Here is a 12572-nt window from a genome sequence, read left to right on the forward strand (position 1 = left end):
CTTACAGATATACAGGACCGTCTCAGCCCAAGTACGGAGAGGCCTGTTCTAAAGACATGTAACCATGGTAATACGACGCGTTCGCGTGTTGCTCTTCTGCATGCCTCTTCTGCTAGTCTTTGATTCTGGCTCGCGCTTTGCTGTTAAAGACTACGACCATGCTGTCAACACAGACGTTTCCATAATTGCAGCCTTTCATTCGTCTGCACGGAACTGAGCTTGATAGTTCAGGCTTTTCACGTTACATAGATAGTTACCTATATTTTAAAGTATGATAACGCTTTAGTGCATAGATATAATACACCCTTTGTGTGCACGGTACATACATATTCACTGCTTTGGCTGAATGCCTCTCCGATCCTTTAAGAAGTGGCTGCTTGAGTTAGCCTTTGGGGTCTCAATTGTTAAATCAAGCCTGGCATGCTATGGGTGTGTAAGCACACTATCCCTGCCTGGCATAAACAATCGTGTTTAATCCTTTAAATGTACTGGTAGAAGTACACCTAAACAAAAGTGAATAGTCAAGCATGCTCCTCAAAGATAAGCCCTTTCTGCTGATATGGCAACAATGTTTTATTTCTAGCAATGATTTCTTCTTGTGTAACATTAACACAAGCTCCAATTAACCAGCCCCATACAATAACATGACCAGGGTCTCGCATTTTTAGCATCTGTGAGGCAGGCTTCGGAGTGGATCCTAATAAATTCATTGAATAATATCATTTTGCAGTATTTTTGAGAGTTTCTGGCAAACGTTATTTAGAGCTTTGCCTTCCCTGTCTAGGCGTTCTGTAATGTGCATAGACAAAGTTGAAATACACGAGGGATAAAACCATGACAGCCTTTTGTGAGCTTGTACATAAATTGGGATTGAGTGGTTTTTATGTCTATTTTCTTTGGTTTCATTGCATGCGCTTTTTCACAGTTCGCCTCTAACGCAGTATGTAAAATCTTTCTTTCAGCTTGAAATTGTTTGCTTTTTGTATCAACTGGGCAAGTGAATTTCCATTTCGACAGCACAGTAGTGTTTTATAACGGTTAAAAGTGGAAAGGATAATATAATGTGTGCTATGCAATTTGGATAATTTTCCACATTTGACTTTAATGAAACGCTTGTTCATGTATGAGGACCCTGCCGATTGTGTTACAGTAAGTGAGTGTCTACTTGGTGCATACATGGCAATATCTGCTTTTGTTACAGTTGCTGCTGGTCTTCTTAAAAGGCTCTCGACTGTGATTGCTTTATGTGAAAAACATGTCTTCTCAATGTTTTGTCATTTTCTGCATGTTCTGCTGGTTTTATTGCATATGCTCATGTTCTGCTCTGAAGGGATTTGGTATCTTAACATCTGTGTCTTGACGTGATCTATTTAAAAAGTGTGCTCTTCGGCTGTACTACAATAGCACTTAAAATTAATGTACTGCTCGGCTGTAAACGTCACCGGATATACTAATGAGGAAGAAATAAGACTTTCATGCGTTTGTTTCTTTGTTGGTTTTTTGTGCTGCTTGAAATGTTTTGTTTTCTATCGGTTGTTTAATAAATTCCTGTCCCCGCAGCATGGAGGCGATAGTGGGTACAGCCAGAAATAACTGACTGTAGGTGAATCTACTAACGGGAGTTGACCTAGAGAATAATGAATGTGTGATATGAAATATACCTTGCTTTAGTCTTTATTTTATGGGTATATCGGATACGTTGTAGACAAGGAGGGGGGAAGCACACGCTGCTTAACCTTAACGAGAACAAGATTTATGGTGTTGTAGATGCATTTCAGGAAATAGGACCCAAATGCAGATAAAATACTGAAAGCGCAGAAACCTAGACATGAAGCTTGGCCGGTAATTTAGAAAGGTCTGTAAAGTGTGGATATATTAGCTTCAGTAGTCTCCAAATATAAGGCACGTCAATGAGAAAATTGCGTGACTTAATAGAAGGGTGCATTGGCGCTCCAGTTGCTGCAGATTTAGATTATCTGACAGACATACCACCTGGAATAAGATTGTACCATATAGTGTCTTTGTGTTTGCTAAAAATGTAGTGCTGCTTGTGTTTGTATGTCGTATACAGTCCCTCATGTATTGGGTCCCCAATATCTATTAACAATGATGTACCAGTATGCGCCATACTCACCAGGACCACAAAGGAACCGTAGTGTCCACTCCCACGTTGCCCGCGGTTACTTCATGGTTTGGATAGTTTGTGAGCCGTGTCTCAGACCCCATGTTGACTTTTGATGTTTTAGTAATGTAGATTTTTATTACGAAACCATAAAACAAGCTAATAGCCTGGCAGCATAGATGGGGCTTTTGTTCAGCAAAATACCGTATTTGCTCGATTATAAGACGACCCCCCAAAATCTGATTATTAATTTAGGAAAGAAGAAAAAGCCTGAATATAAGACGACCCTATAGGAAAAAAGTTTTACCAGTAAATGTTAGTTCATGTAAACTATTTTTTTTTTTTTAAATAAAAGCTATGATTGAGAAAAATATTTCGTTTTTATTTCCTTTTATTTTCCATACTGCCCCCCCCAGTTATGCACATCTGCCCCAGGCTTGCCACTCTGCCCCAGAAATGCCTTATACCCCCTATATGCCACTGTGCCCCATGGTATGCCTTTTAACCCTCTATATGCCACTGTGCCCCATGATATGCCTTTTGATCCAGAAATGCCTTATTCTCTGGCACCGGAACTCTCCTCACTGACAGCCGGGGAAGGTCTGCGCGATGGATGCAGAGAACCCCCGCTGCTAACCGCAGCTTCTTCCGGCTGCAGCGGAAGTTGCCTACGCGAATCACGTAGACGTCTACACGCTGCCCCGGCTACAGACCGGGGAGTCAGAAGCACCGGTAAGTTTGGGGGGGGGGGGGTTGGGGGGGGGCATAAGACAGGAGGATCCAGCACGGGGGGTATGGATCTTAGACCTATTTTTCAGAGCAAAAACTTTGTCTTATAACTGGGCAAATACGGTATTTAGGAGACACTTCTTCCCATTCCCCCATGTTATGTTTTGGTAAAATGGATTATATTAGGGTTTGAAGGAATTTGAGGAAAATTGTGATGTTATGCTGGGAAACGTGGTTTTTAACAAAATGACACCCGTCCTTGCCGGGATGCAATGTGTTGGAGTCATCACTCTGATTGATCATTCATTATGTACCCCTTGAAATGTAGGAGATTTGGGGCTTCATTTCCTCATGATGCTCTGCATGTTCCCCAATAGATGGAGAGGCTGCCTTCATCAGGCGCTTGTAAACTCATTCTTTAGCGATGTACTCATTCTTTAGCGACCAGTGTGACAATTGTGTGGCTGACTCTTTGGTTTCTGATTCTGCTTACAATGTTCTGTTTATGGATTTATTAAGCATCATCATATTCTGCAGCACTGTAAAGGGGCTTTATAACTATGGCTGCAACCCAGATGTAGTCTTGAAAAAAACAGCTCCTACTGTATTGATGACCTTTTTGCACCTCCAGTCCTATGTGTATGCTTCCCTATGATATAAAGTGTCCTAGGTCAGAAAAGCTGGACAATACTTTAGAGTTAGAATATGAATCAGAGGCCATTGAGTAAGTACCATATGCCACATCATTTTCTGCCCCAGTCTGGTAATATATGAAATAGCGTATGGCTATTAATTGTTTGATGATTGCGTTCATTCTCCCTTTTTACCACTCCTTTGCATCAAAGACAATGTAGTTATCGACTGCAACTAAACTGTATTAGGAAAACAAGCTTTCAGGACCGCTTAAGCTAAATGTAGCAATAATGGATATAATTGCACATATCTGATTAAGATCTGTATTTAGAGGTACTATCTACTGGATCTAATGGATAAATAATCATTTTCTTTCAATAAAACTAGTTATCGCAAATGGTCCTGTGTGTTTAGAATGCGTGGCATGCTTGATGCAGTTCACATCCCCAAGCCTCAGATCAATTTTGCAGTTTGAATGTTTCAGACAGAGTGGCTAGATTGATAAAATGCTGCATTGTTACATGAGTTTCATTTTCTGCTGTGACTCTTTCAAATGGTTGTACAACTCACACGTTTCCTTTGAAAGACACAAGCTGTCTGCCCCCTACTCGCTCTTCTAATCTCCATATGTACCACTTGACAGGACAGTCATATTGTCCCATTTTTCAACAAAGAGACAGGGACAAACTCCAGTGCAGTCCTAAACTAATGTAAATTAGGTTCAAAATGCACTTGTCAGCTCTGCCGCTCAACTTCCATTCCTAGCTTGGTATACAATTACAAAGAACATGCCATCTTAGTCGCTGTATAATTATTGTGGTGGTGTTTTTAAACTAATATGATTAAAACAAAATCAAAAATATTAATTTACTTTAGCCAGAGAAGATGATTTTCCCCTTTTTTTCAGCTGGCTAACGTCATGTCATCTCTTTATACACAAAACATTTCCTACAGTCTATTCTATACTGAACAGTCTGTAAAGAATGAATCCTCCTTCACTTCATGCCGATAGCATGTGCTTTCACTTGAATACCCTATCATTTGTACATGTTTTGTAAGGTTTGGGCAATCTTTTAAATTAAACCAAGAAATATAAACATGAATATCAAGAGAGAGATCCATGTTCCATCCTATCCAGCACACATCGAAAGAGTCTCCTGCTCCTCCTGTAGGCAGGATAGAACAAACCAGAATGTATATACGTGTACATACCACCCCACCGCTCCAAAGGCATAATGCGTTTTTCTTTCCTCAGGTATGCAGAGACCTTGCACTGAACTCTATTTTACCTTTTAGTGTGGTCCCTTAAGACTTGTAGTCTACTTCTATTACCACTCATATGGGCTGTAGGCCATTCATAACAAGCAGGCATAATTTACTTTAGGCTATGCCAAGGAAAGATTACTTTAATGGTCCAAAGCTGGACCATCATGTGCCCATTATCTCCTATGCCATTCCTACTGGGTGTCACCCTCTTAACCCCACCATTTTTTTGTTCTTTTCTAAAAGGTTGATGCTTCATCATAGAACTGCTGGTTCTCTCTTACAGTGCCTGCTGACATACCGTCATTTCCTGGGGAAGTTGCATCTGCAAGCATGTGCCTCTATCCACCACACTAATAAAACAGAAAACCAAACACATGAACGCTTGCATATGAGACCTATGTAGGAGCCTGATCAATGGTTTTTCACCCCATGTCTGCTTTGTGGCAATTTCTTTTGCAGAATGATGCCTACCTATTTATTTTGCATGTGGCCCATGTCCAATGGGTGGCATATCAAGCAGTATGAAATAGTCTCTTAGCAGTCAATGTGTGTTGGAAGAAGTGATGTCTTCTTTGAACTTTATGGAATGTTCAACCAACAGTTGCTCTTGTTATGCGGCAATTTCCTCCTCAGACTTTTGTACATCCCATATTAGATCATGATGATTACAATTTAGAGGTTAAATCTATTTTATATGAGGAAGACGGAGATGTACAGGATAAAGTTAACTGTTCCAACTTTAAGAAGTGTTTACTTTAATATTCTCTTTAAAATGCTGAAACATCTTTGACAGCAGGAATTAAACTACTGGAGCTGGAGGACCTCTTGGTTAAATGCTTTATGTGTGTGACCCAATCTATTGTGCTCTAACTCCCTGAAAGCGGAAATTGGAGAATAGTGGAAATGTGCATAGAAGTGTTTGGCAAACTCTGGAAAGCTATAGTACCTTTTCCATTTAACCACTTCATAACAGAGGGATTTACCTCCTAAGTGACTGGTGCTTTTTTGCCATTTTAAGCATATTTTTGTTTAACTATGATTTCCCTTATCCATGTTTAGTATACCCACACAGCTTATATATGTACAAAAAATTACTTTTTCCACAGATTAGGTGCCACTGATGAAATCTAATGCTGTTTTATGTCCAGCAATATCCCACAACATCCCACATGCATAGGTTATTAATTTTTTTAAGAGCACTAAATGCTCCTTTAATTTAATTAGAATTGGGATAATTTGGGTAAGAAGTGTTTGGGCACATTTTTATCATATATATATATATATATATATATATATATATATATATATATATATTTAGACTTTGTTGACTGGACATCCCTTTGAGGGATTATTATTCTCCCTCTTTTTACTTTGATAGAAACAAAATGCTTAAATGATTGCAACACTCAAAATAAAAAAGTCCTTGCAGCTTATATTGTGGAAACATATTAAATGCTGATCCAAACACAAAGATCTTTTTACAAAAAGTTAATCAAACAATGGTGTGTCACAAGAAGCTTAAGGGTTAAATACTCAAACAGATCTCCGTATAAGGCTTGGAGCAACAGATCACCTGCAACGATGTATACCCTGCAAATGAGACAAAATGTTATTTATAGGAAAGGTTTGGGTATTCAACAGCAAACGATGTTCATAGCACATTTAGTATCAGAAGTGATTTAAGCAGAGTAATTTGATCAGCACCTACAAGCAGTTGTTGAAGCGAGTCCTCAGTAGTAAATCCTACAAAAACAGTTGTTATAACTTTCCATGAAATCTTTGAAGGACCCAGTCCACCAGAATCAGAAGCTAAAATTAGATTCAGTGGAAGCAATCCACTGTGGCAGAAACCTACCCAAGAATGAAGCCTAAAGCTCATCAGAACCAAGTCAGCTGTTAGAGGATGACCTCCAGCAACATATTTCTATGTATCTTAGGGATAGAAAGCAGAGCTCAATTCCTTTTATCCAAACAGATTTGTTTTCTGCTCTTCCTCAAAACATGTTAAAGTTGATCTTCTAGGTTGTGTTTTTTGTGAGGTGGGGTATGACCAATATCCTGGAGTAGAAAAGCATTTTGCTACTTAAGATAGAATCCCTACAACAAACAAAGTCTGGGCTGACAGAAAAGAAAAGTGTACCTCTAGTTGCTAAGGTTAATGTCTTTCCACTATACAAACAGACCCCTGGTCTTTAGCATTACCTCTTTGAAAAAAGAACTGGCAGTCCTTTAATGTTTAAGTTTCTCTTATGGAGATTTCAGGATTCTGTTCTCATGGTACTGTTTTAAACACCAGTCATCAGTTTCAGCAGTTAGTTGCCAGGAAATCAAAAGGGAGTTTCTAAGGCTTAGGGAATTACTCTAAAGAATGAATGAAACCTTACTTTCCAGCCATGTTGTGGTGGCAGCTATTTATTACAATATGTTCTGGCTGTGGTTTTCATAATGGTGCCACCATTATGATTTGACGCCTCCTGCAGCCTCAATTTACCATCAGCCTTGATTTCTTACTGGATGGTTTTAAAGGGCAGAATTAGAGCTTTGGGGCAATCAGCCATTCTTCTACTTTTTGTCATTTCACAAAATGCAAAGTGGGTGAATAGAAAAAAAAATCTAAATCGAATTGATATTAGTGTGACCACCCTTTCCTTTAAAATGGCATTACTTCTTCAAGAAACATTTGCACGCAGTTGAAGGAACTCAGCGAGTAGGTTGTTGCAAACATCTTGGAGAACTAACCACAGTACTTTTAGACAGCCACAGTTGATTTTCTCTCCATGTTTTCTCAAGCTGACTCAATGATGTTGAGATCAGTGCTTTGTGTGTGCCATACCCCAGGACCCAATGTTCTTTTGTATGCTGAAGATAGTTCTTAATAACTCTGGCTATATATTTAGAGTCAATGTCATGAGGCAGAAGAAATTTGAGGTCAGTCAGATGCCTCCCTGATGGTATTGCGTTATGAATAAGTACTTCTCAGCATTGTGGAGACCCTTAATTCTGACCAAATCATCAACTCAATTTGTAGAAATGCAGCTCCAAACCTCCATGGTTTACTGATTTACTCTAAAAACTCATTCTTGTACCACTCTCCAGCCTTGGGTGAAGAAACTGCTTTCTGTTACAGCCAAATATTAAAAATGTTGACTCATAAGTGCAGAGTAATTGCTGCCATCTTTATGGCCTTGTTTCCACATCTGAGGTATGGCTTTTTGGCCTCAAGTCTTCCATGATGACCACTTCTGGGGACACACCCGGACAGTAAATGGGCGTACCAGGGGCCAACTGTTTTCTCCAAATGCACAGCTGGACATTCTCCAATTGTGAAGGAGAGTATGACGTGTCTTTCATCTGCTGCATTTTTTTCTTGGCAGACTACTGCATCTATGGTCCTCGACTTTAAGGCACAGCTATGCCAACCCTACCACAAGTGTGCCCTGAGGTATATAAATACTAAGAAATAATGTAAGTAAACAAAATGGATACATTAAAACAATATTCCAAACATACATAAATATAATATATGGGCAATTACTACCAGACCATATATGATATTTATGTATGTTCGGAACTAACTAATTAGGAACTATCAAAGTTGGTCCAGCTTCCCAGGGAAATGTGTTCCCACCCATGGCATTCAAAGGGTTTAAAGTATGGGACTGTTATTTAGAGATTGTGGGGTGCAAGAGAAACGCAAGGTATTACTGCACAGGGAGAGAAGGCTAGTGTGTTTATGTGAAGATGGGTGTCTGCAAGACGAGGTAGATCACTGGTGAACACAGCTAAAAAAAAAAAAAAAAAAGTGAGTCGTCTTTGAAGCTCTAAGACCCGGGAATTTAGGCTTTGAATACATTATATTTATCAACTATGCGATCGCTTACAATTTGAGATAAGACATTTAGTGTCTTAGTATAAATCTCAAGAAGCATCAGTGTTTGTAAATCACTAACAATATATTTAATTATCTTATGAAGAATGGCATTTCACGGATATGAAATCTCATGTCTTCTGCTGCAGACTGACTGGCATTTCATCTAATTTTGTTAAAATAATAATAATAAAAAAAAACCGCTTGCAGCATTGTTCACTTTGCAACCTTTACTATTATTCCCACTTGCTGGAGCATCACAAAGCTGTTTTCCATGCAGGCTACAAAGAGATTTATTAAAGAAACTCCCTGACCTTGAACCTTGCGGATAAGGCTCTTTCACGTTCAAGAGTGTCAAAGTAACAAAGCGTTCTTGCAGCCACCTTTTCTCCACTATAAAAATATATTTCATCAACTCGGCATTGCAAAAATCAGGGATGATGGAAACATGAATCAATCCAACATATTAAAATGAATGCTAATAGGAATTATTATTAAACCTCTAACATATTGTGCATCACTGCGATGCAGAGACAAAATATGAGACAAAATCTTAAAATATAAACACGTAGGCAGAAGTAACTTGGATTGTTCTGCGTTTTCCTATTTATATTAAGAGCAAGATTGTTGGCTGTGAGCATCTCTTGGCTGTTAAAGTAGAGGAATTTTCCAGAGATCAGAATGTAAGGTAGCAAAATGAATTATTCATTTAACATATTAGGCTAGGTGAGGCCAGTAGTGAATAAATGAATCAAGCTGTCTATGGCGATAGCTTTCAAAATTCTAAAATTTATATTAAGAAATATCGCTTTAGATGAATAACAGTTCTTTGGGTAACTGATCCTGTTCTGAGTTGGGGAATATGTGTGCACGTGTACACATATATGTGTATAGATATAGATATTATACATCTGATATCCCTTAGCCAGAACAATGATGAGGGTAATGGCAGTGGTAACCCTCAAAAGCAGGTGCGTAAGATATCCAAAAGGATTTACATATATTATCATCATTATTTTATTTTCTAATATATTTTATTGGGAAGGTTTTGCAACATACCCCCTAGTTATGTGTTGTTAACCCTGGATGTAGTATGTATTATATGTAACCCACATGTATGTAGAAACACATCTGTTGGATACATTTATTAAAGGGGATAACAGCTTTAAATGACAACTGTAGGGAGAAAAAAAAAGTTTCTTTAAATTCCTGATAACATAATTGCAGTAAAACCTTAATTAAATGATATAGGAAATACCTTTGGTTTTCAGCTCCCACACTCCCCATTTAGCAAGCCGGGCACATCCATATTGCTTAAAATATTGGTTGAAAACAACTGAAGGTGCTCATCCCTGTCTGTATGTGACTATTTTTTCTTCTTTCTGCGTGTAAAAGTGGCCATCCGAAATAAGTAACCAGCAGCAAGTTATTTGTAAAGAATAAATAAATACCCACATGGCATTGAAATAAAAAACAAGGACTGCAAAATACAAAATGTGATATGGCACTAAATGGCACTTTTACATACTTTAATGTTAAAAAAACAAAGGTTAAGCAACCAGTTCTGTGTCGATATAGTGTTGACATGAAAACAGAAAAATATAGTTATCCAGATGTAAAAATAATCCAGATGTAATAAAAAAAAACATTTAAAAGTGAATAAACTTGACCTTGCCAAGTGAAGCATATATCTGTCTATGTATACAATTACATAGGCCCATACCGTCCATAGTTTATATATATATATATATTTATTTATTTATTTCTCTGTATACATAAACTGCTGTAGAACAGGTATGATTTGCATTGAATATACAATGTGCCCGTTGGTACAGGAATAAAGGGAGTTCCTCCTTGAGGCCGAAAAAATATTTTCTGTATATAGATTCTTAAAACATTTATACTTTAACTATGTTCATGTTTGCAAGCGTGATCTGCAATCATAGCACATAATATGCTCAGTATTTTCTTATAATTGCTTTGGAAAATTGTTATGGTAGCTTTCAAGTCCAAATGGTGCTGAATAAAGGAAGGTGTTTTGCATTTCAATAGCTTTGATAATGATAATGCAGTAGGTGGGAACTGTAGGATTGACTACCCAGGGTTTACTTTATTTATACACACGAAAAAAAGTTTTTCACGAAGATCTGATCTTTAAATGCCTGCATTGAAATCACTGAATAATTTGATGGCACAATCTGTTTACAGATATTTAATGTTTTTTTTGCCATGTTATAAGTGCACATTGTTAAATGTCTTGTTAGAAATTCGTTAAGCCGTGATACCAACTTTTACCTGTATCAGATCACTACTGCTGGTAAAAAAAAAAACTGCTTTTCCGAAATAATAGCTTCAAGCTACCAAACAGTTCATATTTTGTACAAGTGTAAGAAAAAAATCCTTTTGTTACTGGCTCATTGGATTTTTTTTTTTTTTAGTTTGGACTCCAGCCATTCCTAACCTTAGCCTCCAAAAGGCAGCCTTTGGATCAGAGCTAATTGATTTCTGGCTCAAGATGTTTAGGGCACAGTTCTCAAGGTCCATAAATAATAAATAATACCATTTGTCTTGCAGTGTCAATATCGTTAACTAGAATCCGCATCCAGCGTATCTGCCCTCCCATCACATGTATCAGATTCTGCCCTTCCATCCGATGTATTTAAGTGGACTTCCAGTTTAAAATGTTTTCTCCTTTGCCTTTAGTCATAACGCAGAATTTCTACTTATCAAGCGGTCTTTTGTGGAGCTGCAAACACAAGTACGTGTCTTCAGTAAAGAATGAAAACTCCCAGTTTTCTTAGCATACTGTAGAGGGTAGTCTTCCTCTACACTCTGTGAATAATGTTAAAACCCTCGCTTTGCAGCAATCCATCATAGAGCAACTATTTAAAAAAATAGTATCGTTCCTAAATGCTCTCAAATGTCCAGTAGCAAAAATAAATGAAGGGTATAGTGCATTAAGGGATTTCGAGCCGAGTCTCGCAGGGTAGTGGAAACTGCTTGAAGCTGAGGCTCTCGGGATGCCTCCTGCCTTTAGCAATAGCTTCCTAACTAATCAGTCTCCGGGCTTACATGACTACTTCAAGCCTGTTCTTTCTCTGTTTAGTGACGGAAAGCAGGACACAGCCAATTACTCTCCACTGAGCTAACCCACTTTCTGTTTCTGCACCTAAGAGCAGTTGTCGTAAAATCACAGTATTGATCTGAAACAGGAAATGTTTTGGACTTTAAATAAGAATGGAAACTCAAATTCTCGCTAATCAAAAATGCGATTTGTTTGTCTCTAAAATGGGGGGTGCTTCTGTCACAATGAAAGGCTCATCTTAGAAAGATCAATAGATACATTACTTCACCTGTCACTGCTAAATCCCAACACTGGAGTCATTGAATATACCACCCCTGCTTACAGCTACCAACTGCTTTGCAAATAAGATATACAACAGTTATAGCCCCGCGCTGTGTGGGACTTTGGGCAGCCGTCTGCTCTACAGCCGTCAAGAAGGTCAATGTAAGAGAATGCAGCAATAAAGCTAAACGTTACTTAAAGCTGCTTTTATACTTAAACCAGACATTAACAGTTGCAGTATGTTCAACAAATAGATCTAACCAAATCAAGTCATTGTATAATTTTCCTTGAACGTTTAGTCACATAAAATCAACTTTTAATAAGCAATTTCCTATTTCTATGGCTATAAACTGTAATAACTCATATGACTATTTCATATTGCCATATTTGAGATGATTCAAGAATTATTTCTGGGAAGGCTTTGAGCTATCAGCAATATCGTTATGGGTACAGTATTTAAAGAGAAGTAAGCCAAATGAAGAAAAGGGCATGCTATGATATGGGAGCGTCCTTGTTTAAAAAAAAAACAAAAAAAACCTATGAGCTCAGTTTGTTTATGCTTCAACAAAATCATTGCTAACCAAATAAATGTTTCATACTGACTACTG

General features: G+C 38.0%; 1 protein-coding gene across 3 annotated transcripts in view; it reads left to right on the plus strand.

Annotated features, from left to right (window-relative positions):
• Positions 1-12572, plus strand: part of DIAPH3 (diaphanous related formin 3) — a 276383-nt gene that overhangs the window by 215540 nt on the left and 48271 nt on the right. For 2 of the 3 annotated variants that reach the window (XM_053455426.1, XM_053455427.1), the window contains one exon: positions 8-67. The exons of the other annotated variant lie outside the window; for it this stretch is intronic. In XM_053455426.1, the coding sequence (XP_053311401.1) occupies positions 8-67 (60 nt within the window). The remainder of the gene's footprint in view (positions 1-7; positions 68-12572) is intronic. 3 annotated transcript variants of the gene reach the window in all.

This window comes from Spea bombifrons, chromosome 2 (genome assembly GCF_027358695.1).
Source record: "Spea bombifrons isolate aSpeBom1 chromosome 2, aSpeBom1.2.pri, whole genome shotgun sequence".
Taxonomy (NCBI): Eukaryota; Metazoa; Chordata; class Amphibia; order Anura; family Pelobatidae; genus Spea; species Spea bombifrons.